The following is a 25,928-nucleotide window of genomic DNA, read 5'->3' as shown; positions in this document are numbered from 1 at the left end:
GAGAAGGACACTGAAACAATGACGTGCATCTCACAAGTGTATGATGTGGCAAGTGGAGCATATTTTAAGATCCTCCTTCTCCAACTTGAACAACAAAGCTACTAACCTCTCACACACACACACACAGAAACATTCAAACACTATCTCATAGTGGGGCTTTGCGAGGAATGAGAGTGTATTCGGGGCTTTCACAGGCCCATTAGCTGATGGAGTAGGGTGTGGATGAGTGGATGGACAGCCGCAGGGCACTGTGCCACGCGGCAGCCATGTGGTCTGCAGTCATGCCGGATCACGCCAGGGACAGCCGCTTCTCCCACCTCTGCTGGCGTGATCTCCTGCTGCTTCACACCACCCACACAAACACACACACACACAAACTACCCCCCTACCTGTCATCCTATCATATCACCAACACACGAGGCTGTCATCTCTTTTGTGCGTGCCTCGCGCTCCTTTGCCCCCTCAGACTGAAGTCATCACCCTACAGGAGCAGAACAGCTGCTGACATGTCCTCCCGGATTGGCTGCTAGGACCCAATTGAGACGCCATTTATTGTTTGGGCTACCGCAGCCTTTTCAGAAGCATCATGTGATCTCATTGCCATGCCAACAGGGTGTGAAGTAGGCAGGCATTTGACTGCCACAAGCGGCGAGTGACGCACTTGATGCCCTGGCACTGGAAAATTAGAGGGGACAGGAAGCAAGTGATGGCCCATTGAGAAAAGCGAGGGAATCTGTTAACAGTAACCTTTTTGCTTAATGTAGCGTGGAGGAGAAGAATTAACACTGAACAGCGACAGCACTCCCAAATGGAAAATCACTTTATCTAGCCCTTTACTAAAGTGTCTTTTTGTAACCCCTGAGGATAAGAGCAGAGCATACACACACACACACACACACACACACACACACTCTTATTCACACTTACTCATGCACACGTTCACTCACACACTTGTGGATTTAAGTGCTGGGGGCCTTTATTGTGATAGTGTTCACGAAAGTGTGAAGAGCGGCGGAGTGATTGCCTGAATCTAAACATGGCTGATATAATGAATATGTTGGTGTGCACTATGGCAGAAAGAGTACACAAGAGGAGAGATGCTACCCGAGGTCAGCAGGTGCTTGTACCACCCCAATTCTAAAAAAAAGTTAGGGCATTGTGTAAAATGTGAATAAAAACAGAATGCATTGATTACAGTGATAAAAAGATACACTCATTTTGAATTTGATGTCTGCAACATGTTTCAGATAGGGCTGTGTATGATTCAGTATATTGCAATACTGTAAGCAAGGTGTCATGGTATAAAGAACACACCGACATATACATAAAATCTGACTTAACGTTTACTTTTTTATGCAATCAGAACAGTTAAGATAGATAAGATCACTGCTATCTAGCAGCCAGGGGTTTAAACGCAACACAGAATGAACCAGTGCCACAAATCTTTGCATATATGATGATACATAAAAACATTATAATATCATGATGATGTTGAATTATGGATGATCTCTGAGCTAAAGAGGAGAATGACCAATCAAACTGTCACCAGGGCTACATTTATAAGCTAAAAGCTAGCATCTGTGATGGTATGGGTTGTGTTAGTGCCCATGGCATCCTGGTTGACTGTCCCATCTGTGAAGGCCCCAGTGATACAGCTTTTGGACCTACATATGTTGCCATACAGACATTGTTTGGATGTCAGTATGTGTTGGTCAGATGTTTTAGGGACATCACTGCTTATTTTAACAAGATAATGACAAAACACATATTGTGCACATGGCACAACAGTGTGGTTTTATAGTACAAGAGAGCAGGTACAAGACTGACCTGCCTGCAGTCCACACCTGTCTGCCATTTAAGATGTGGTACATTATGAAGCACAAAATACGACAACAGAGACCCCACAATGTTGAGCTCATGATTGTACTGTATTCAACTGAATATAGGTTGAAAAGTTTGTTTTGTTTTTATTTACATTTTACACAACATAGATTCCACGTCTCTTCTGCATGGTGTAATAGTAGTAGGTGAGCGTGTTTCTGCATTTCATATATGAAAACAGTACTGAATCTCAGCTTTCAACTCTGCCTTCATTTAGCGAAGCACAACGATACACAAGCTACAAACACTGAACATATTGCCAGGTGCCCTGCCTGCTTATTTACGCGGCTTGTGTCTTGTGATCTTGCAGTTTGAGTCACCTAAGCAACTTGATTATCCTTGTTTACCCTGTGTGTCTCCAGCTCATGCCTTACCCATGTTCAGAGAGGCCCGGCAGCGGAGTACACGAAAACAGCTGGAGAAGGACAGACTTGACCCAAAGAAATCGCACAAACCCGAGCCTCCTGTGTCCGGACCAGGTAAAGTGCTTTATTTTATTTCTTTTATTAGTGCCAAACTTTAACTTCAACAAATAAACAAAAAAAGTAACGAGGAAATAGACAAAAGAAGAACATGTGTATCAATCAGTATCCCTGAGAAACAAGGCAAAACAACAACAAAAACGCACAACAAGTACTGTCATTTCAAAACAATTATAGTAACGAGATGTGACTACAGTTCTGCAGTTGTTTTTAAGGAGTCTTATTAGTCATGTTCGTAACTGGACGAATGCATGATTCTGTTTGAGGCAGATGTACAAATCCACAGTTGTTGATGTGTTTGGTGTTACGCAATCCAGCTGAAGTCAAAGGCTATAACAGCACTGCTCCCACTTGGCCACTCAAAGATTCATTGTAACCTGCTGTTGCCTCATATTTTTTAACTGCTGAGACGCAACAATGCATTTTGAACTTTCTCTGGATCCCATGATCGGTCTAGCTATATTTTTTTACACGCTTTAACAAATGCCACACCCATGGATGATCATGGATACAGTTTGAGCTTCACTCTACTGTGCCAAGGTGCCAGACTATTTCCTGCTACTCTGTGTTCCAGCTGGCTCTTTGCTTTGTCTCACTTTTTTCACTTTCATATTCTTTCTGCACTATATACTTAAAACAAACTCATAGATCCCTAATGCAAATACTGTAATATATAATATTTCTGCATAAAAATGTCTAAAAATTGTACGCATACAGTATGTCACTAATTTTGTTCAGTTTTGTACTTACTTTATCACAAATGTTTCCAACAATGTTAAGACACAGAAAGTTCTATAACTAGTATGAAAACACTGGATATGATGGATATGTCAGAGAGTGTGGGAGGAAGTCTGCCTGAGTCATGTCAGATATATTTTCATCAGCCATGCTGTTTGTTTAAAATTGAAGATAACAACTCCCATGATCCCACGCTATTTTACAATGTCATCAAACTGCAACTTTGGTTCCTGCTTTAATGTAAGGAAACCTGTTGTGGCAGAATTTAAACCTAAAATAGCCAAGACAAAGACAAATGCAAATATTTTTTTTTTGTATTTAAAAGAAGTTGTCATCAATATTTATGATATTTAATGGTCAGTGTGTAAAATCAACAAGGATTTATTGGCAAAACACGGCAAAAATGGTGTATAATATTACAGCATCATTACTGTCCAGTGAAAACCATGCATCTCTAAAATGTCAACTTTTCAGGAGCTCATCCATGTTTTCAGCTTTGTGTCTCAACTCAAAAAGGAGCACTCTTTCCTTCAGTTTTATCAAAAAAATAAAAATCACCAAATTTGGAGATAATTGATTTTCACAAGACAGTGACGAAACAATAAGTGCTTCATTCCAAAGCTTTATTGTCAAAAATTAACATAAATTCTGATTCTGTCCAATCATGCAAACTTCTTTACTGTAATACGTTGTGCAAGTGACAAAACTTGCATACAAGTACTACTGAAAACACTGCTCTGCTAAATGACATTAATTGTGAATCATCTTAAGTGGCTTGACTCTTTTGCATGGTGTTGTATATAAGTATGAAACCCTGTAGAGTCAAAGAGGTTGAGAAAAAGACAGCAAATAGTCTGCAAATGAAAATGTCAGTCTATTTTATAAAAATAAGTTTGACTACTTGATAGCAGCCCAGTGGTTTTTAGACGACAGGCTGTCTTTATATTGTTTATTCTCTGTGTAGAATGACTTTGCATAAGTGCAAGGTAATGTTTGGTGGTTGGCTCGATGCTTACAAGCAGTGGAAAGAGGTGCCTCTCAACCCCCCAAACAACCTCACTGTTCGACTGCAGCAGGAAATCCGTGTGTTTAAGTACGGGAATTTATCTGTGTTAGTGTGTGTGCACATGTGTGTATCTTATCCTTGATCTTCTAAGACAACCGTAATAATTCCCTCTCTGGAAAGCCCGAAGTTTTTTCTCCCCAAAAGCACCATTAAGTGCAGTCAAACAGAGCCAACAGCACAGGAGGACTGTAACTACCGCGAAGATCAGTGTAGCTTTTATGCACTACTTTCTGGAACAAGACTAAGTGTACAAATGAATAAATGTACAAACCAGAATTCTACCCAAAGTAATAAAACTCATAATGTGATAATATGCCAATAATTTAAACAAATAGTGTTGGGAAACAGCAAAACTTTTGTGCACAACCCAGTCTGTTAAAAAGTAATGGTAGGGTTTTTGTAGAGCAGACTAATGTAATAAACTAAACCCTTTTTGTGGACTTAAGTGGTTTATTTAATGGATAAATTTGTGATCATCTCCGCCGGATTTCAGAAACTATTTGGGATGCACGATATTGCATTACCTGCTAATATGCTGATATTTTCCAACTCATTTTGGCCAATTGTCAATGCCAGTATATGCACAAATTCGTTATACCTGATTGCAAAGAACATCAAGTCTCTCTATGCTTATTTGCTGTTTTGCTGAGAGTTAGCATTAGCATAAAGACTGGAATAAGAGGGAGACAGCAGGTCTGGGTCTCTCCAGAGTTCAAATATACACCAGCAAATACTCCTAGAGCTCACCAATTAACATGTGATATCTAGTTTGTTTAATTTGTAAGCAAACAGAAAGACAAAACAACAATTTGTGGTTTTACGGAGAGATACATAATGTAATATTGGTCCAGCTAGTACTAAAGTGCAGCATCTCCACTGGTTGCCTGGCAACCTCATGGTAAGGACAAGACTCAAGAACGTCACTGGCTGCATCCAAAATTCCATATTAACACACTATTTAGTATGCCAAAACTGTTTGTGACATTCTTTAGCATGAAACCTTAGCATGAACCCAATAGTATGCAAGGTTCATTCTGTTTCCAGGGAAATATTACAATATGTCAGCACTGCACACTACACCAGCATAAATATCCCACAATGCAATAGTAACAACGACAACAGCAACAACAAAACAGATAAGGCAGACAGCAAACAAGGCAGCTCTGGCATAACGTCAATAAACTAACTAACTGGTGAAAAGAAGGTGCATAGTGTAACTGAACGTCAGCTTGGCTCTCATGCCAGGTTACATCACTTGTCTGTAGACGGATAGAGAAACATAGCAGATAACAGATGATGACATCACCTGGCACCAAAGACAGGCCAATCGTAAACTGGCAGGTGAGTCTGACAGACATCAGGCTTAAAACGGACTTGGATGATATTTGAATTTTCCTTTATTTATTTATGTCTGCCGTGTGATATAACCAATGAGGGGCTGCCAAACTAATTCTACAGATAGCAGCTCAATCTGAAGTGCTTTCTGACTGTAGTTTACACGTTTTTGTGCTGATTTCTGTGAGTCAGTATGAATTGGTAAAATATTGTGCCATAGAGTACTTGTGCACAATGTTTTACTATTAGAACAATTCTGCTATCCAACATTAGAACAGTGTGTTTTTTCTGTATGTAAGTCTTAATAGTATCTAATGCAGTCGTCGTCTGTCCTAACAGGTCGTGGAGGAAGAGTGGCAGCTCATGGTGGCACTCTGTCGTCATTCATTGTGAAGAACATCGCTTTAGATAAAACCGATGACAGTAACCCGCGTGAGGCCATCCTCCGTCACGCCAAGGAAGCTACAGAAAACCCTTACTGGGTTGCCCCGGCGTACACAGAGTAAGAAATCCTCACACCTTCAGTAAAAATATAAATCATTCACACACTTCTGGCCCATCTTACTGCTCATCTCTTCCTCTCTGACTCACCTTCTCTCATTTCTGAGTTTGTTCTAATTAGCAGACAGTGTAAGATGAGTACTGGGAGTACAGTGAATGCTGTGACGGTACTTGGGTTTCCTCCTGCTGGTGTGACATAAATGTTTAAAGAGTTGTTCAGTTTTACACACTTCACACTGCAGGAAGGACAGTAATGGACAGCTTTAGATCACTATCAGACTCAGACAGCTATGTAAGTGTGGAACAAAGCTGTGAGCCAAATCCAACAGTCTGTTTCACATTCTGCAACAGAACGGTCTATAGTTAAATACATATATTGATATACACTATCGGATAAAGTACACCACTTTAGCCTGGTTGCAGAGCTCTTAAGCAGCTGGCTAATATTCACTATCACAGCTCTCTTTGCTTGATTGGAAGTTAGATTAGACATCACGTTACTTCTGCTGGAGCAACCCTGTGATGGCCCTGAGTTACAGTCGTGTGCGCCATGTAACTATAACATCTGCAGCCTGAATTTCCTTAAAGGGATAGTTCAGATTATTTGATATGGGTAGATGCTTGTCGTCACCCACAGTTTGGAGGGGAAGCAGAGAGGGGCACCAGCACAGAAACTTAGCAATGAACTGCTGTGGACAAATTTACAACAACAAAATTTATTTTAGCCACTTAAAAACGGTTCACCTATATAATGGGAAATCACCATTATATAAGCCATATGTCATGGGAGGTGGTGGTCTAACACTCCCTTGATCTGTTTTTTTGTTTGCGTTATTGTGTTACGTCAGTCATAGTAGTTTGTATTCACCAAAGTCACACAAACAGATCGAGGTGTAGACCAACAGCTCTGTGAGGTTCTGTGAGGTAAAATTACTGATTTTGCCTCTAGAGTTTGGTTTGTTTGGAGAGAGCGATATTTGACTCCTATGGTGGTGGTTTCCTGTTGGAAAAAGCTGTATTACAGTGAGGTAAAGCTGTGAAAATATTTTAAATATAGTGTACACTTGAGCTGGTATTCATTTTATAGATGGGCCTTTTTTTTAAGTGGCTTTTGTTGCTGACCCTGTCAACAGTAGTACATTGCTTAGCTTCCATGCTGACACTCCTCTCTGCCTCAGTCAGCTGAGGGTGACTATTACTAAGTATCTCATCCAAACTCACTTCAAATCATCCGAACTATCACCCTAGGCCTCTCTCTGTGTGTATAGAAGAAAATGATTTGTATGAAGAACTTAAATTCTAATATAAAACTTCTTAAAACATTCATGTCTTCACAGCTCTTGTCATCTGGTTATTACCTTTAATTTGCATTTCTGAAGCTTTGAAGTTGTCTGAGATAAAACTATTAAATCATTTTCCCCCCTTTAGGACGCAGCCAGAACCTGTGTTTGCAGAGGAATCGGAAGATGACGAGGAGGATGACAAGGAACCAGAGTGGAAAAAACGCAAGATCTGAGGTGCTTCAACAGCAGCTCATTTTATATAGGATAGCTGACAGGGTGGGTTTGTGGTTGGATATACAACACCACAAGATTTCAACATCAATCCCAGAGTCACTGTCAGAAACTGTGCAAAAGATCATCAATTAAATTACTAAATTGTACAGCATCTGTCCTTCCTCTTGTAATGTGGTTTTAAGCGTATACATATTTATGTGCGTGCTTCTGTGCTATGTGGGTAGCACATAAATGTGAAGGCATTTTTACTGCGCAAGCATAATATAATTTTACGCAGGTTTACGTTCCTCTCATTGCAATTCATCCACCACTGGAAGAACTTGGCTTTTTATGCCTGTTTTGATTATGTAGACTTTATTTTCATCTTTTCTATTGTCTTCTCCTCCCACATCTCCAGAGTTTGCTAATGCCTCATAAATCAACTCCAGATTTTGTGGTCTGGTTCTGTTCATCAACTATGAACAAGAGTTTGCTAGTTGGTAAGTAGTCAATTGTGAAGACAAAAAAATACTGCAGCCAGGTCTATTTTCTATTCTTTTTTAAAGATTTAGGTTTTAAAGCTGTACAGTTTTGTTGAATGCGATGTTGGATTAGCCATCTGTTACTTTAGATTTTTTCTACATACTGTATTTCACCTTTAAACCCAAATAAAGGAATTTGTATTCTCTTGTCAAATGGAGATATTTTATTCAAAGTGAAGGATCGGTTTTTACCGGCTGATCAAAAGAATTCGTCTGCCAAATATCTTTTTATGAGGCACTGAATCAAACCTGCAGATATACTGTACACCGTCCCAGCCAAAGCTGCTGTTCTGACTCACCGCTTGAAATAAAGTTTTTACAAGCTACTTTTGGCAGTTATTAAATACATGAACAATTTCTTCAGGTTTTGCAAGTTCTAGTATTGATGAATAAATAAAATGATTAAAATGTAATTAAATTAATTCTAATTCAAAATAATCTTAATAATGTAAAGTTTTCTCAAACAAACATTCTTAAGGTAAATAAGTAGCTTTCACACTCAACCTCCAGTACTAATTTTCATATTTCCAGGGCCTCTAATTGTTTTCTGTCCTATTTTTAGGATTAAACTTATGTGTAGCTACACACATAGAGTGTAAGTTTGTTGCACTTTTTTTGCTAATAGAAAATTGGAAGTAACTACTGCATAGACCACCTAAAACAAATTGGATCCATGTCTCTGTTTTCTCTTTGAATCCCTTAAATGACCTGTACAGTGTCTAAAAATATTTCAGCTGCCAGAGGAAAAACCACAACATACAGATCTAATGAAAGCCATGTTTTTGCCCTTTATACGTCTCTCTGGAATGCAACCTCTGCCTACAGAAACAAACAAAAACAAGAGCGCACACAACTAGTTTGTAACAAAAGAAATGTGACTCACGTGGTTCATTCTGCTGTACAAACTGTAAATTTTACCAGCATGACAGGCAGCTTTTGATAATAAATGTGCTCAGCTACATTTCATCGTAAAGACATGGAAAGTCTGTAGACTCCATGTCGGTCACTTAGCTGGTGTTTCTATTCAGTGACTCACAATGGGTGAAACTGTAGAGCAAATCTTAAATTCCAAGCCAACCAAAGTTACAAGCAGACAACTGAATGTCTCAGCGTCCTGGCAAACTTCCTCTGGCCATAAAATGAATATGAGACAGACGAATACCAGGACAAGAAAGAAATATGGAAGGAGAAAAACAATGAGCGATGTTTTAAAGAGCAACTGAAATGGAGAGTTGAGGAGATTGGCTTCATGGGGGGGCAGTTTGACGTCAAGCTCCTCTTGAGAAGAAGAGCTCTCAGCCAGCAGCAGGAGGTCAGGTGTGACTGCTGTTTGATTCAGTCCATCGCACTGTGATGAACCAGTTGGCACGTGGAAAAGAGGAAGCTGTGTGGAGCTGAAACAGCCTCCAGGTACAGGCTTTTTAAGATACTGGGCCTGTTAAAGGGTCAGTTCATCCAGTACCTGAAGTCCCCCCAAAACAGAGGAGGTGAGGGCTGTTTCTGTGTTGCTCAAAGCAATAAAAAGTTTGAGGAACTAGTCATGTGCTACTTTTCATTGCAACATCTTTCTACCCCCAGAAGCAGTGCCAAAGAAAACACTTGTTTTTATTTGAGGGACTTGACCTTTAAGTTTGTTAACAAGAAACCATCAATTACTGTTGGCTGCAGATATCATGAAGGAAAAACATCTCATTTATCTTGACGTGAGTAAACAAGTAGGACCCAGATTTGTGGACTTAAGACCTGGACTTGAGCCACACTTCAATGATAAGGCTGGTGATATTCTATATTGTCAACAAATCCCACGAAAAAGACCAAAACCAAGGATTTGGTTTGTTTTTCAATTATCTAATTTCCCCTCTCATGTCTGTGGCTCTCAGTCACAGGCCCATTGGTTTCCACTGAAGATGTACAGCAAAAAGGGTTAAACCTGCAATATTTGGCAATTGAGTGTAGTGGACACCAGTTGTGAACACAACATAAACATATCACCACCTTTTAAGTTGATATCGCAAACTTGTTAGCAAACAGTTGCTTATTTACACATTCAAGAGGTATTGACCAACATTATCGCTCATTTGGAGTTGTGTTTCTGGTCACCTGGGAATGTAAGTCCAATATTCACTCTCCTTTAGTTCTGATTTTGGTCTCCACCAGCTCTTGAGAAAAATATCTGGCTCATTCGCTGCTAAATGCTCAACTATGTTCCCTAGCTAGTTGCCAACTTTTTCTGTCTGTCCGTCTTTTGACATGGGACAGTGTGTAGTGGGTTTTTAAGAGTTGAAAACAGCTGCTTACGTCATGAAATGATGCTGAGGGAAAGCACTGAACAGCTCTGTAGAGTTAAGGAGAGCACAGAGTTGGGTGATAATTCTCTTTAAGTTGGTCACCATGAGTAACCCCTTTAAGGTACACATGGTCATTTGATCCACTGTCAATATAAAATTACTGAAACCAGCTTTAATTATCAGGAATCATCACTGAAGGAAAAAAACAGCATTTAAACAAATTTGATTAAAAATATAAATTGAGTCAATATATACAGAGGCCTTATGAAGACTTGTCATTTCTATTAAAATAATAGATACTTGACTTTGACTTGGCCCAAAAGACTTGACAACAGCTCTTGTAGTACTTCAGTTATACATTGTATACACACCTTGAGCTCCTGTTTAACAACTTGCTGTCTGTACTGCTGCCATTTTCTCATCGGCATTTACATATCTTCTTTGCACAGTGGAAACATTCTTGAGCGCCTTGATTTACAGCTCAGTGGCGCTTTACGGCTAGATTTTGTTTACTGTACGACCCTGAGCTAGTGTTCAGGAATGCAGAACAGGAGGGGACGCCACACCGAAGAGGCCACCTCTCAAACCATCCCCGCAATTCTCCATTTAACCCAAATTTTCATCCTCAATTTTACATGATGCTTGTGTAAACACAGCCCAGGCAAATTAGCACCATCTGGCACCGGTGCAGTATTGTACATGGCAGAACACCAGGAGACATGCTCATTTGATAGAAACAAGTTTAATTCTGTAAAAAGTTATAAAATGAATATTGTACAAAAATAAAGTTTGCCGAGAGCTTTGGTTCTGTAACACGAAAACAAGTGAGACGACATGACAGGTTTTTTTTTCACAGAGGTGTCAACACAATAAGGAGTGAAAACAAATCCAATCCTTTCTTCAAATACTAACACTGAGGATTCCTTCGCATCTTTACCTTTTGTTTACCTTTGCATCAAAACCAGAGGACGAATCGCCAAGGAACAGTTGAGCAAACAGTCATGAAGATGAGAGGGTGAGTGGTCACAGTTTGTACACATTAATGTATGGTATCGAAGAGCAGCGAGGCGCTCCGAGGCTTCTGGGAAGTCTCCTAACTGCACATTCTCATCTGGAAAGGCTTACGCACGAATCAGTTGTTAAAGGGGAAGATGATCCAATTGATGAGGTATGCTGTGATAAAAGCTTGAGTTTTTTTTCCTCTCTGTGTAGTGTTTGGCCTAAATTCAGCTTGATGCAGTGGATTTGTTCTGTGTTCAGGGGGATTACACAGTAAAGCTGGCTTGCTTGCTGCTGGGTGGGCACAGATACCTTGGTCCCTAATCCGTGCTAACATCAAGACCTACCCGAGGGCTCTCTTTGTTCCACTTAAAACGATCCCCTCACAGGGTCTCGGCGAACACACCAACATGCTTTTTAAGAGCCTTCTGTTTTCCTGGATGTATATCTGCATGTAGTTTGGGAATAAACTTGAACAAGTTATTGCGTGTAGAAAGCATGTTGAGCCTACCCATTGACTTCCTTCTGTAAGACCAAAACATATTCCTTTGTCGAAACGTCTAGTCTTGAGATATTTACATCGGACGGCGATGACAGCCGCTACAGTAGCAAGATCTTCCTTTAACTGCCTTGAACAAAATGCCTTTGCCGACGGGGATATTTGGTTAAGACTCATGGTAGAGGATCACTTTCAAATCCCTTTTCAGGGAGAAAGACCTGTCTATCAGAGTCAAGACAGAAACACAGGCAGTCCTATGAACTTTAAAGCCGATTGGGACACTAACCACTGTAAAGCCTTTGCTCAGACTTGGTGCGAGGCCAGAGTGAGGTTTCAGGTAACGCACGCTGATAGGCAGGCATTCTAGCAGCTTCTGTACTGTGTGACTCAAAGGATGGTTCCTCAATGGCAGCTACAGATCCTCAGAGAGACCACTATTCTCATGTTGACTTGAGATCTTAACTAAAAGATGTGCTGGCCCCTATTTGGAGTGACATTAAAGGACCAGTGTGTAGGAGAAACTACAGTTGCAATGAAACTTCCAAAAAAGTGTTGTTGGTTCTGGGCTACTGGGGGTGTCACAATTTTGATATTAAATCAAAAATCAATCAAAATGAGCTTTCAATTTCAATAATCAAAATCAAAGCCAACATCTGCGATTCTATCAGTATGTTTTTCTCTCCATCCCTGCCTACTTGCTGCATCTGGCAGGTGTCTGAAGAGAAAAAAACCCCCAACACTTTAAAGACGACACAGCGTAGCTTACTGGTCATTATATTACACTTGATACCATATAGACAAGAATTTGAAAATGTAAATGACAGTTATCACGGCATAAAACCATTGATCCGTTGATCTGTTGACTCAATAGCAATAGCAACAATAGCATAGCCATCAGTGCTAAAATAGAAAAAAATACAAATTGAAAAATCACATGGAAGTGTGATCATAAAATGGAAAATCAAATTGAACTATGGATTTGGAGAATCCTGACACTTCTATAGAATGCTGCAGGAATGAGTCCTAAAACCCAGTAATGAGTCAGAAGAGCACATTAGCACTTCCGGTTCCCTTGAAGTCAAGTGTTTTTTTTTTTATGGTTTTCTTGTTATTTGCCTGAAACAAGGTCTGTGGTTAACACAAGCTTTCACGTTTTGCTCTGCAACATAAAATCTATCTGTAAATATCCCATCTTGAATTTTGAAGCTTACGTATCTTCAAAAGGTAGTTGCTAACAAGTGCATTATGAAACTGCAGAGTCTCATTTGGCATCTTGCTTAACACGACTCACTTAGTGGTGGTGATGTTGAATCACACTGCCATGGCGTAATTTCTTTTGCCTAACATTAGCTTTTTACTTCTGGTGCTCTGGTGGCGTTCGTTTGTGAAGATTATCTCGCAGAACAAAATGTGTAAGTCTTATAAACTTCTGTTCACCACAGAACTTATTTTCTGCACCACCCCAAAATCCAGTGGAAAAAAATCCTACTGACGTTTTGAGGGGGGAACCAGAATGATAGCAACTCGCAGGTTGGCCTCCAAAAATACATAATCCCTGCAGCATTCTGTGAGCTACTGTAGAAACATGGCGGTGCAACATGGCCGACTCCATGGACGAGGACCCACGCACTCATTTTAAGGAAACAAAAACACGATTCTTATTTTCTGGTTATTATACACTAATAAAAACATACTGATGGATATTATATATTTCTGTCACACTCTGTCAGTAAATCCCTTTAAATCTTACACACTGGTACTTTAAATCTATTCTGGATTATTAATTTGACAATTGCCTTGAAAAGAAACAGCAGCAGAGTCATTTGTCTCTTTGTAAACACAGTATAAAAATATGATAGTTGGATTAAGAGTTCATACCCAGGTGATGTGAGGATTGAGCAGTTCCTCCTGTTTTAGCATGGTCACACGGGGAAAAACAAGGTTAAATATTCCCTAATAAAATCTACCCTGCCATCCCTCACGTTTGCTCCAAAACACTTATTAACTATTCAACTGAAAATCTTCTATTGGTCCCCTCCTCTGCGTGTCTTTCTGCCCTCCCATAACTTGACAGCTAACGATGGATCTTTTGGACTGAACTGAGAAACCCTGGAATCTGAGTGAAGTGAATAAGCATTATTAGGATGTGAGTGTTTAGCAGTTATGGATCACCTTTTTAGACTTTGCTTGAGAAAAATGCTCCACTTTGGCACCATCCAGGACAAACAAAGCTTTTAAATAAATAAAAAACAATTTTGACATTTATGACAATTTTTCATAAAATGGTTTGAAATAAATAACAATAAGTTAATTCCATCTTAATAAATATACCTTTTACACACACGTGTGTATATATATATATATGTATGTATATATATATGATTGGATTTTATATAGATGCGTTGCACCAAAAAGTCTTTGCTGAACTGTAGTAGAATTCGTCATCCCTTGGCTCTGAATGTAAATGTCAACATCCAGACAAAGCAGTGGAAATGATTTAGTCTGCAGCTGAATATACTCCTCAAATCTCGGAGTTCGGCTGAAGTCTTAGGAGCCAGCTATGGAAAAACTGATGAATTCTTCTAGAAAAACAAGCCAACTCAGAAGTTTTCTTCACTCTCACCTTTTTAAACGGCACAGTTAGCAAATCTGGAAGTGTAACAGTATAGTTTCTTCTGCGAAGTGGTACACACCTCATACATTTCTGCATGTGTCTGACTAACTCGTCAAATACTGGTCAGGGTTTCGGAGGGACAGAGCGTGGACTGTCAAAGGTAAATGTACAGTTTTTCTTTTTGAGGGCTATTCCATCGTCTTTTAGGTCACAGAGGTGGTCTTTATATACTCACCTGTGTCTCTCATGTCGACTACTAACAAAATGAGAGAAAATGCACTCCCTCTTTGACCTTGTATGCCAGTTTCCAACAGTGATCCCTCCCTTTGCAGCACAGGTATGTCCTCAGACACAGCCACACTTCCTGGCCGAATGCTTTTTCAACGTGTGATACACTACATTGTCGTCCAAGAAAGATAAGTCATCGTCAAAAGCGATTGGTCGACAGCAGGTGCGTGAGGGTGTGTCCTTGTCCAGCTTCTTGTTGTGTGTGAGGTTGTTGAGGATCTTGTCATAGTTGGTCTCCGCCTCCACGCAGGGGCCGCTGCAGTACCGGAAGATCAGTTCCTCTTTAGTCTGGTAGCCCAGCCCCAAGTCTGTCACGTTGAGGTGGACCTCCTTTAGCAAGCAGCCTCGAGTCTGTACGGATATCCTCTCCCTCCCCTTGTCGCCTCGCCCTCCTTTGCTGCCTCGACTTCCCCCTCGCCCCCGACTCCGCCTCCTATCACTATGTCCTCTCCCCTCGCCTCTTGTGCCTCCTGTGTTTGCTGCTCCCCTCTGTCTCTGCTCCCTCCGTCCCCTGGAGCCCCCTCTGGGCTCTGACGATCTCCGGAGTCTGCCAATGGTCGCCTCGATAAAATCCATTACATCATCAAACTGCTCTGGATAGGGACCTGCCATGTCATCTGGAGGACACAGAAGGAACAGATTCACTTAAAAAGCTGCTATTAAAATAATAATTTCATCACTGATATGGACATTAAAGAACAGCTGAAATGTCACATCAACAAACTACAACATGGTTATCAATAGTTTACTGCCTTCAAAGATGTGAACAGATAAAATAAAACCTAAATATCCCAGTGGGGGGAAAAAAACAAATCAGACATAATACAACTACATCAAAGCTTTGCACAACCAGGAATTTAAAGGGACAGTTCACCCTCAAAATAAATATATTTCCTCTTACCTGTAGTGCTGTTTGTCCATCTAGATAGTTTTGATTTGAGTGGCCGAGTTTTTGAGATATCAGCCATAGACATGTTTGCCTTCGCTTGAATAAAATGGAACTGGACAGTACTCAGCTTGTGCTCAATGCGCCAAAAAACATACATCTGAGAAAAGAAATCATCACCTGGTTACTCAGGATAATCTACAGCTGTGAGCAGTTTCATGTAGGAACTACTTCCTTTCAACTATGTGGCAACTGTATCACCACGCAGAATGAAGCGTGCAGTAAGAGGTCACAGGTCAGGCTTGGAGGACGCCATTAATATTTACATCTTACACTGTCAGGAGCATAAGTTCCTATGTGAAACTGTTCACAACAAGGTCTGTGAATTATCATGAGTAAGTGGGTAATTTTTTGTGGAAAGAGACATTGCTGTTGATTTCTTCAAATGTATATATGTTTGTAACATGTAGTTCCACTGTATTTGAGAGAAGGCAGATGGGAAGAGGAAAACTGTGCATTTTTTATTTTGGCCCTTCAAGCAGAGCTTGCTTCTAAATAAGAATTTTTTCTCATGCTGGTGTGCAAAATCATATCATATTGGATGAGACAAATAATAAATGAATGAAATTAAAACAAAGTATACAATTATAAGTACACAAATTTATTACATTTTAGGAAATGTGCTTATTCATTTTCTTGCTGAGGGTTAATGAGAAAATCAATACCACTCTCATGTCTGCTACAGGAAATGGCCAGTTAGCTTTGCACAGCACAAAGACTGGAAAGAGGGAGAAACAACTAGCCCAGCTCTGTTAAACAGTGAAAAAAAAAAATCCAACAACAGATAACTAATTAACAGGTTAACATGTTAAAAATGGTCATTTTACAGAGGATTGTTGGTGCGTTCCATTTACGTCATAGGTCTGAAGTCAGAGTAGGGGATTTTGTCACACTCCTGTTAGGTCTGCAAAGCCAGACCTCTCTCCACAGTACTCAGAGCCGAAGAAAGGTCTGGTTCCACACATGCACGTTCTGCAATAGGGAAAAAAACGACCTGCCTAGTTTGCATTTATTAAACCAATCACAAATGTCTTGGATGGCACTTAGCCCAGGCAAAATAGAGAGACTTGTTTTGATGGAACACATGGCTGTCAGGAAGCCAGCCCTGGCATTGAAATGACTACATGACTACAAAAGAAAAGGTAACAGCTGTTAGCGTTGTTGATGTTCGTACTATTAGCATCCCAGGTACTTGCTGGTTTTAGCATGTTGGTTGCAGCTTTGGGGTTTTGTTAGTTGTAGGTTTGGGCATACAATCACCATAGCAACTTATGAACAGATAGAACTTGGGAAGTACTGTGTGCACGACAGATTTAATGAAACAGAAATGCTAATAAAAAGTTTTCACTATCATTGATGCACAGTGCAGTTATATTGGATTTTAAAGTCGGAGTTGGAGAGGTTCGTCCAAGTCAGAAATCTGACTTCAGGGGGCATCCTAATTGAAATTTCCAACTTAGAACTATGAAATTCTGACTTCCGACTTCAAATGGAACGCACCATATGTGTTGGACAATTCCTTAGCTTGAAGCAGTAACTTCCCGAGTACTTGCCTGGAACCCCCTTGGACTAAGGGCTTGGCTAAGCTAACTAACAGGCTGCTAGCTGTAGCCCCATATTTAACAGACAGATATAAGAGTGGTATTGATCTTCCATACAGCTCCAATTATCCACCTGAAAGCCAACAGGCATATTTCACAAAATGTCAAACTATTCCTTTAAATGCACAAATGCAGATATGTACATAACATGCAGAATTGAATAACTGCACTACAACCAAATCAGTTCAACAAACCAAACACACTGAGATACCATTTCTGCATTGTTGTTAACTGTACACATTTATGTTCATCCAGCACATACATGGTTAAGTGTCCAACAATATGTGCTGACACAAATGCACACAACATCCATAAATACTGAGAAATGTGCGGATCAGAAATGGTGCATGCTGATTTATAGATTAGTCTCAGGCGGAGGAATGCAGAAAGCAGTCCAAAGTTGTTCATATGGACGTGCAGGTGCCCTGCTGTAACTCTTTCTAAGATGGCTGTTGGGGGATGAGTTGGAGGCTGAAGGTCAGAGGGTGTTGTCAGTTCCATTTTGTTAACTGTTGGTCGTTGTCAGAGAAGAGGAAAACGTGTAAATATGTGATGATGGGATGTGGGCCGACTTGATTTTGAATGAATAACATGGCTGGCAGGCTGCCTGCATTAGGTTTCAACCTCCTGAGAACCCGAGTCGTTAAAGGTTGTTAACCTGGTTTGCTTTCACACACCCACTGCCTGAATTGATACAGTAGGAACAGACCGATTACACCACCAAGAGAGACGCTTTTTTTTTCAGTCACTTAAATCTTTCATGGGTGTAATTTTAGAATCCAGAGACTTCAAAGGCCAAATAAAAGGAAATCATATGCTCTGAGTCATTTAGATGAAGCGGACTGTAGTCTGCACAACTCAAAACATGCATCAGCACAGCTCTCCACCATCTGCCACAAGGAGCGAGGAGAAGTGACTGAAAGTCTTGGACCCTCCTGAGCTACATGTTGATTCTATTATGGAGAAACGTCTATCCTACTCCAACGCCTGCAGGTCTGGCAGTGATGAGGTATGTATGAAGATCATGGAGACATATTGTTCTGAAATGAATCAACTGGTCCAGGTCTAATTACATTACCTATTTGCATCTGTGAGTGTGTGTGACTGTACGCATGTGTGCCGTCATGTTGTATGTGCATCAAGAAGTCAGGGCAGTGGTGTGCGATGTCTGGCAGGTGGTGTTGTGGTTGACGCGGCTTCTCTGTTGCAGTGTCACCTATCCCTCCTCTCTTACCTGGTCCTCTGGCAGCGCACAAGCCACCTGATCTGCCTGCACTTTACAGCTGATTGGGCCGCCAACTTGAATATCAGGTGAGCCCAGGCCAATCTGTTTAGACACACCTGCCCTTTGATTTAGACACCTCCTATTGTATGTCGGCTGACAGGCGGGGTGGCTACACTGTGCACCTGCTGACAGGCTGGATGGTGGTGGCAAACAGGATGATTCATGGTGCAAATTGTGCCATCATTTTGTAGAGTTAACAGAGAAATATGTAAGATATTTTTTGTATTAAATCATAAAATAGCCGTGATGTCATCAGAGATTAAGAAAACATACTAGTTGAAATACTGGCTTCTTGGACAACAACACTACAGCAGCATGGCCTTTAAAATTTCCACACAGGTGTGGGACGTCTGTTTTTGTTTGTCCTTTTCATATTTATTAGACTTCAAATTAATACTGAATGGTCAATGAATGAGTAAGTGTCCGTTTATGAGTTGTAAGAAATCACCTTTTAGAAGGCGTAAATGTTTAGAACGGTTAAATTGAGGAATACGTTCATGGAGTCTGGCAGGCAGTAACGCAGGCAGTGAACTCCAACTCCAGAGTGTGTATTTTCAGAGCAGTGGGCTTTTGTTTTCAGGATAACAGGCTTAGTTTTACTTTGACAGACAACTGACTGAGTTGTAAACAATTTATCATGTGATTTGTCAGTGTCCCTGCAGCTCTCACCATATATTGTGTATTAAACAGGGATTCACTCTTTTTTATATACAGTCTGAGGCTACAACTCACTATTTGGACTGCAGCACTCATTTTTGAATGCTAGAGTGTTACATATTACTTGTTTAATATTAAATAACAAAGGTGGAACCAAGTCATTGTTTTACAGTTCGCAATTAAGTCTCAAGTATTTACACTCAAGTCCCAAGTCAAGTCACCAGTCAAAACTGATAAGTTCTAAACTTTGAGTTTCAAGCCTAAATAAGTCATAAAGTGCTTTCCACCAAATGTAATGCTTTAGTTCTTCATGGCTCTTGCCTGCAACTTGATTGGTTAAAACAAAGTGAATCTGGGGAATTAATGCACATTCCATTTTGAAATGGGAAGTCAGAATTTCTGCGTTACCTGTTCATAAGTGAAAAGCCAGACAAACCTCACCAACTCTGTTCTCAAACTCCAAAATGGCTGCTCCACACATCAACTGTAGTGAAAGTTGATGTCGTACACATGGTACTGTCCAACTAATATCTGTGGACATCTGGCTGTGGCGTTTGTATGTGCAAAATTCTGTGTAATTAGTTGTTATCTAGCACAAATAGGTTTTTTCCCTACTTGTGGTACTGGAATGCAGTCAACTGAGGTATGCCATCATTCTCAGCTCCAACTTCCAACCTTGGAGGTAAATGGAACGCACCATAAGGGTTGTCCTACTATGACACTAGTTTGTTCAGGAAATTAATAGAAATTAAATTATTCATTGCACACTTTTAAAATTACATTGTTTTGAATCTTTGGGCCTGGGAGAAGGTATCAAGTATTTTCAAGTCAAAAGGCTCAAGTCCAAGTGAAGTCATGAGTCAGTCAATTTGAAGAGAAATTATTAAATACAACACTGGTTTTCTTTTAGTATATTTGTTAACTGAATGCTACAATCTCCTAGTGCAGCTGCTCCCTGCAGATTTTAGTCTTAAAAGGAAAAACACAATTTTTCTTTGTAATTACGTCCAAACCAAAAGACCCATCACATCTTGGAGCTGCAGCATTGTTTACACTATTAGTGCATAGTTAATGGTCTTGGGTTACAAAGCAGATCAGTGATGTCACCACAGTCCAAACAGAATATGAGGTGGCAGGACAAACATTTGTCCAAATGTTCCATTCCTTATCTAGTTCTTGGCCGCGTCTACTTCTGTGTGAAGATGATACAGTGTCACTTTGATCCAAACAAAATAAATTCCTGCCCACTGTCGCTGTTAAAATGAACATAAACACAGAACTCTCACTAGATGCATCAAACTTTCCGGCATTGTCCAGCCTCTCCTCTGGAAATTCTTGCGACCCTGGTTCACACTGCCATCTTTAAAACATGCCATGATTTCTGACTTTTGGCAGATGGGTAAAGGTCATGGGTCTCAGGGAGGCAGAGGTGAACATAAACAAAAGGGAGAAGGGGAAATGTGGAGAGCGACCTCCGAGATCAGAGCTGTTCATGCTTCTATTCATGATGTTGGCTTGTTTTGACATCAGTCTGATGTAACCCACGGCGGCAATAAAACACAAATTAAGATCTTCCGTCTGATAACCTGCCCGTCTGACAGCCTTATCAATGTAGGACTCTCCACTGCAGGCTCAACCCACTGGCTATCACGTTACATGCTGTTTCTCAAGTGTTATTAGTCAAGAAAGGCTATAACTTGGCAATCAAAACAATTGTTTGAATTTGCCTTAAAATGCACCTACAACATGAGCTTGACCACGAGATAGATAAAGATAGATAAGATATGTCAGATCTCACATTTCCTGCATGATTAAATGGTTAGTGGAAGTTTGCACAAGCAGCACAGATCTATAACATGGGCCCATGTGGGCCAATTATTCGCCATTCACCAGGCTACCACAGTGGCTACCCATCACAAAAGACCTTGTCAAAACATGCTGTGGGCCTTACATTGATCCTCCATCGAGATCTCCTGCAGGTTGTGGTCTTGGCGCTGGAACGTTGGCTCTTCGTCCTCCACAGACAGGGACGCGGGATCAGTGTAGCTGCTGCTGGGGAAATAAGTCCTCTTGGCTGGCTGAGTGTTTTGGTAGAGGGGCCGTGTAGCAACAGAGCTCAGGAGCAACAAACACGTGGCCAAAACATCCCATAACTTCATCTTAGACTCAGTTCCTATGAAGAAAGCTGCAAAAATAAGGATGTTTCATTAGAAATAGACAAAACTGATTAGAAACTAAGAATAAAATAATAATAATAATAATGATGCTAATAATAATACTAATAATAATACTAATACTACTACTACTAATAATAATAATAATAATGATAATAATAATAGTAATAGTAATAGTAATCTGAACACACTCTGAGTCAAATCTGAATGTAGGCCAACTCTTGTTTATAATGAAGTCAGCAAAGTAGTTGAAACAGTGTGACTCACTCTGTATTAATAACTGTGTGTCATCATGTCAACAGGCTTTGATCTTCACTTTGTCTCTGTCTCATAGTGAGGAATGTTATAGTAAACCTACCAGAAAATGGCACATAAATTAAAGGCACGATATGCAACATTTTCCGAAATACAAAACAAAACAATGTATAGATTCATATAAAATAATCCCTTTCAATCATCATTTATAACCCATTGGAAGTGAGTGGTAGGGGCTGTATCTGCAGAGACCCCCTGTCTCTGCCTGTATTTCCTTGTTTTTTCATTAGTTTACTGTGCACATGAGCTTCAACGACTCAAAACGTCCATATTTGAAGTCACTGGAATGAGACCCAACTATAAACTATCTTTCTGGTGCGTTTCGAACAGCTAAGCAAAATCCCATTGATTAAACATTTAATACAAATTAAAAAAAATGCCTGTACTGTACTAAAATGTCTGGATGTCCATAAAATATAGAATTTAAATAGTGAAAGAAGAACAGCATAATGCGTAAGTTCGTGCGTAAAAGTGCTGTAGTTTAAAATGGCAAACACTTGTGATTAACCAGCAGCCTGCTACTTATTTATTCTCTACTGACCTTTCAGGATTATTGGATGATATATTCATGTTGTTGTGATATCAGGCGAGCTCTTTCTACTTGTAATGAGGCTCGCAGGGTGCGCCTCATCGCACAAAAACTGCGTTGATTAAAGCACGCACCAAAGCGTGTTGGCAACGATAGCCTAAATACTGGTGTGAGTTGGCCAGATGGCGATCCCCAAAGCTTACGTGACTCTGTCTAATGGCATGTTGAGTCTGCAGTAAACCTAAACAGCTATGCATGGATAAATACTGTGCTTAAACATAATGTACAAAAGACCCAACAACTGTCTTAAAAAATGCACAACTTGCATTTTTCATTTTGATTTGCCGTTTCCACTGTTTTTAAAGCGTGGAGCGTGTGTGCCCTTTGCGTGCAAGCAATCTGAAGATTTTATTTTATTGTACTCTCTGAAATGATAAAAATACAAACTTCACTTACCTTAAATATGGCCCATGCAGACCTGAAACTCGCTCGGCTGTTGGTGTTAAAATCCAAACAGAAAACGCGACTCATTGAGTGTCCCAGGCTGAATCAGCTGAATGAATCGTTCAACAGCCGCAATTCGAAATTTTCCTTCAGACGAGTTCAAACTCGGTTTGTGTGCCGATAGAAAAACAGCTGAAATACCGCACCAGGTGTTTTTCATACTCCGATCCAGCGCACCGGCCAAACCATGCGTCTCTCCACACTTTCGAGTCCAAAGGTAGGTGTTGAAGAGAGCGGAGCGAGTGCCGCTGCGCCTCACAGTTGGGCTTCAGTTGCAGTCGCTGATTAATTGGATGCTACGTTTCCACGTTGGAAATCCGAGAGAGTTCCACCATCTCCGACTGAAAGGAGTCCAATGAAGACATCAGCGTCAAAAGGTGCACAATGTGTGTGTCCCAAAGAGCACCGAGCTCTTGATAAAACCGTTACAGCGCCGTTATATCCACAGCTGCGTTAAATTCTCATAATCTCCAACATCTGACACTATCCTGACAGGGTAAACAACACAGATGAGGGTGTTTATTCTCCATTTTCTCCCGATCAGATGGTCTCTATGTGTGCTCGAAGAGTTTCCACACGCGTCCTCCTCATACTGGACTGAAGCGGGACAGATGTCTGCGCATAACACAGCGCCGGGCGCACAGGGCAGTTTGGAGAGATTTATAGTTAAGTGCGCTCTGACGTTTGGGGCAGTTGGTGTCCGCCCCTCTTTTATAGACCCCTGCAAACAGTGAGTAACAGAAAGAGGTCCACATATCTGTCCAAAGCACCCCTGCAGCCCCGCTCCGCTCGGAGGAGCGCAGTTTTCAGATGTCTTGGGGATTATGTCACACATCCTGATGTCCTCGGATTAGATTTCAGTATGCGGAATGCGATTTGGAGATGTTCTGTTGCGATGCATGTTTCTAACCTGATCTCCGCGCTCTGCGCGGCGGTGTCAAGTTGCGTCTCTTGGCTACACACATCTCAGATTTAAGAGTGCCACTTCACTTGCTATTTACTAGAACCTATTTGTAAATAAGTGAGCGGAGCATTTAAGGCACAGTGGACACTGATTTGTTTTGTTATGGCATTTACAGTGTAGTCCACTCCAATTTCATCACACATGTAACTCACACACACCTTGGAGGATCTGGTCATTTAATAAACAGTTTCTTGTCAAGATAAGCCCAGGGCAACACTGCACACACCACAAAAGAAGGACTGAACCAGCTAAGATGTGGCACCTGAGAGTCTCTCCATCACCCTTCATGATTTACAAGCTACACCCGCCTTTCATCTTCTGCAAAACACTGAATTCCACAGCACTGTAAAAAAAAACAAAAAACAGTTGAGACTCAAAATTTCAAGGCAACTTACTGCAACAGATTTTATTTCTGAGCCAACTTGAAAAATGAACTGATCTCAAACTCAGAAAAGTTTTGACGACCTAAAATCTTTAGTTAGTCACTTTTCTTCTTTAGAAAAACTTGAATCTTTTAGTTTTTTTAAAAAAAGTTTTCCAAAAATTGGTCAGAGCTGTGAACGTGTCATTGTCATTATTTGGGTGCCTGAAAATTAAATGGTTTTCATTGAAAATATTAAAATATTAACAATTATTTACTTTAACTTGAACAAGTTTACTCATTTTTTTCAAATACATTTTTTGTGTGTTTATAAAACTCAAACATTAAAGTTAATCTAAAGAAGAAAAGTAAATTATCTCAAACATAAGATTACAGGTCAGCAAAACTGACGGCTCAAAACTCAAAAATCTCAATAAAGTTAAGTTTTGCCAACTTTTTTGTTTCTACAGTTACCCAAGAATTAAAAGTCATTTTGTGTTCACATTGGCCAGAGGAGACCCACTCCTTCCAACAACTAAACACTTGCTTTTCCAAAGAGGCTTTCTGGTTTTAATTTAACACGTAAAATGCTGCTAAAGATGGCTGTTCAATAAAGGGACAGAAATCCCAGCACTGACACTTTAAATCCACACTGACTTATCTGTTATTCAGTGGTATTAAAGCTCATATTTGTTTGCTCATGGGCTGAAACTTCTTGTCAATACATGTTTTTCTTTCAAGCATTTATGTGCGCCCTGCCCATTCTTTAAGTAACTGCATGGTGCTGAGCCAAGTCCTCATTGTGTGGATTCCTCTCCGTCATGTTCTCACATGGTTTCATTGTGTTACCTGACAGCCGCTAATGTTGCTTTTGTCATGAAACAGCCCTCTGAATTCAAATCATTCCTGTTTGTTTGTAACTTTGTGTGTAATTTATAATGTTTGACATGTTTTAGTTGTTCACACTGACTTAAGTCACATTTTAGGTCAGGTATTGAGACACGAGCTGCATCTGCACTATATGAGCTGTTCTGTCATAACTGAAAGTGAGCCCAGTTCCTGTGATTTAGGTGTTGCAGCGATCCTTCACATCAGCAGTCATAACTCTCACTGAGGGGGCACTGAAGCATCACAACAGTTCAGGATGAGTAATAACAAAGTGGACAAAGTGCAGCTCGCCTGCACCATATAATCACTCAGTGTATTTTTACAAATGATCTGAAAATGAAATGAAAAAAAAAACAAAAAAACAATTTGTTTTTGTTCAACAGGAATATTGAACTGTTCTGAAAGCGGCACTCTGCAGTGGTTTCCCTGCCAGTGCATGCTGGGATAGCCTCCAGGCCCCCATTTACAGTGAACAGGAATAAACAGGTAAAGAGAATGAATGAAAGGGAATCATACTTATATAAACAAGCTCAAATGCATGAATGTAATGTGAACTGGCAATACAGCACATTATAATGAAAGACTGAGTCATTTGAAAGCAGAGCCAGAGTTGTCAGAACTCTCTGTGGTTCTTCAAGGTTATTTAAAGTTCATCCACGGACTTTTAGTGAAGCCGGAGCTGAGAAATCTACTGTGACTGTCTGGTGTAAAGTTTATTTACATTTACAATTACATATCTAGTTACAAAGCGTATGATTTATTACAAGAATTATTGTGTTTATTTTATCTTATTTATGTGCTTTATACATCAAACTCTAAACCATAGAATGGCTGCTTCAACTCTCTCTGTGAACATTTTCCTAGATCTCCTCAGTCATCATCATCTTTTCTAAATGTTAACATCCCTAAATGCAAAAGCTCCTTTAGTATTTGGTAAATATGTTGTAATGTGATGTTATTTATGCTCCAATATTT

General features: G+C 40.2%; 2 protein-coding genes and 1 long non-coding RNA gene across 4 annotated transcripts in view; 1 reads left to right on the top strand and 2 right to left on the bottom strand.

Moving 5' to 3' along the window:
* wdr70 (WD repeat domain 70) overlaps nucleotides 1-8,195 on the top strand; it is a 56,190-nt gene extending 47,995 nt beyond the window's left edge. Inside the window, exons 16-18 of the mRNA XM_084745537.1 lie at nucleotides 2,244-2,360; nucleotides 5,842-6,004; nucleotides 7,432-8,195. Coding sequence (XP_084601663.1) covers nucleotides 2,244-2,360; nucleotides 5,842-6,004; nucleotides 7,432-7,519 — 368 coding nt within the window. The 3' untranslated portion in view covers nucleotides 7,520-8,195. The remainder of the gene's footprint in view (nucleotides 1-2,243; nucleotides 2,361-5,841; nucleotides 6,005-7,431) is intronic.
* The window catches only part of LOC146308381 (uncharacterized), a 115,954-nt gene that overhangs the window by 39,275 nt on the left and 50,751 nt on the right, over nucleotides 1-25,928 (bottom strand). The window lies entirely within an intron of this gene.
* gdnfa (glial cell derived neurotrophic factor a) lies at nucleotides 13,461-24,035 on the bottom strand. Of its 2 annotated transcripts, none has more exons than XM_084745539.1 (3): nucleotides 22,693-24,035; nucleotides 21,170-21,403; nucleotides 13,461-15,346 (listed from the first exon to the last, which is right to left on the bottom strand). In XM_084745539.1, exons 2-3 carry the CDS (start codon nucleotides 21,375-21,377, stop codon nucleotides 14,787-14,789), a joined length of 768 nt encoding a protein of 255 aa, XP_084601665.1. In that variant the 5' UTR covers nucleotides 21,378-21,403; nucleotides 22,693-24,035; the 3' UTR covers nucleotides 13,461-14,786. The 2 variants fall into 2 exon arrangements, with proteins under 2 accessions (XP_084601665.1, XP_084601667.1); XM_084745541.1 differs by lacking the exon at nucleotides 22,693-24,035 and adding an exon at nucleotides 21,660-22,544.

Source organism: Lutjanus erythropterus, chromosome 20 (genome assembly GCF_056507025.1).
Source record: "Lutjanus erythropterus isolate fLutEry1 chromosome 20, fLutEry1.hap2, whole genome shotgun sequence".
In the NCBI taxonomy this organism is placed as follows: domain Eukaryota; kingdom Metazoa; phylum Chordata; class Actinopteri; order Lutjaniformes; family Lutjanidae; genus Lutjanus; species Lutjanus erythropterus.
This window is presented reverse-complemented; position numbering and strand designations above follow the sequence as displayed.

Bases quoted from the DNA above. Each gene is read 5' to 3' on its own strand.
- gdnfa (XM_084745539.1), bottom strand. From the start codon at position 21,377: ATGAAGTTATGGGATGTTTTGGCCACGTGTTTGTTGCTCCTGAGCTCT. The intron at 15,347-21,169 runs GTAAGGCCCACA...TGTGTCCTCCAG, and splicing joins GATCTCGATGGAGGATCAAT to ATGACATGGCAGGTCCCTAT.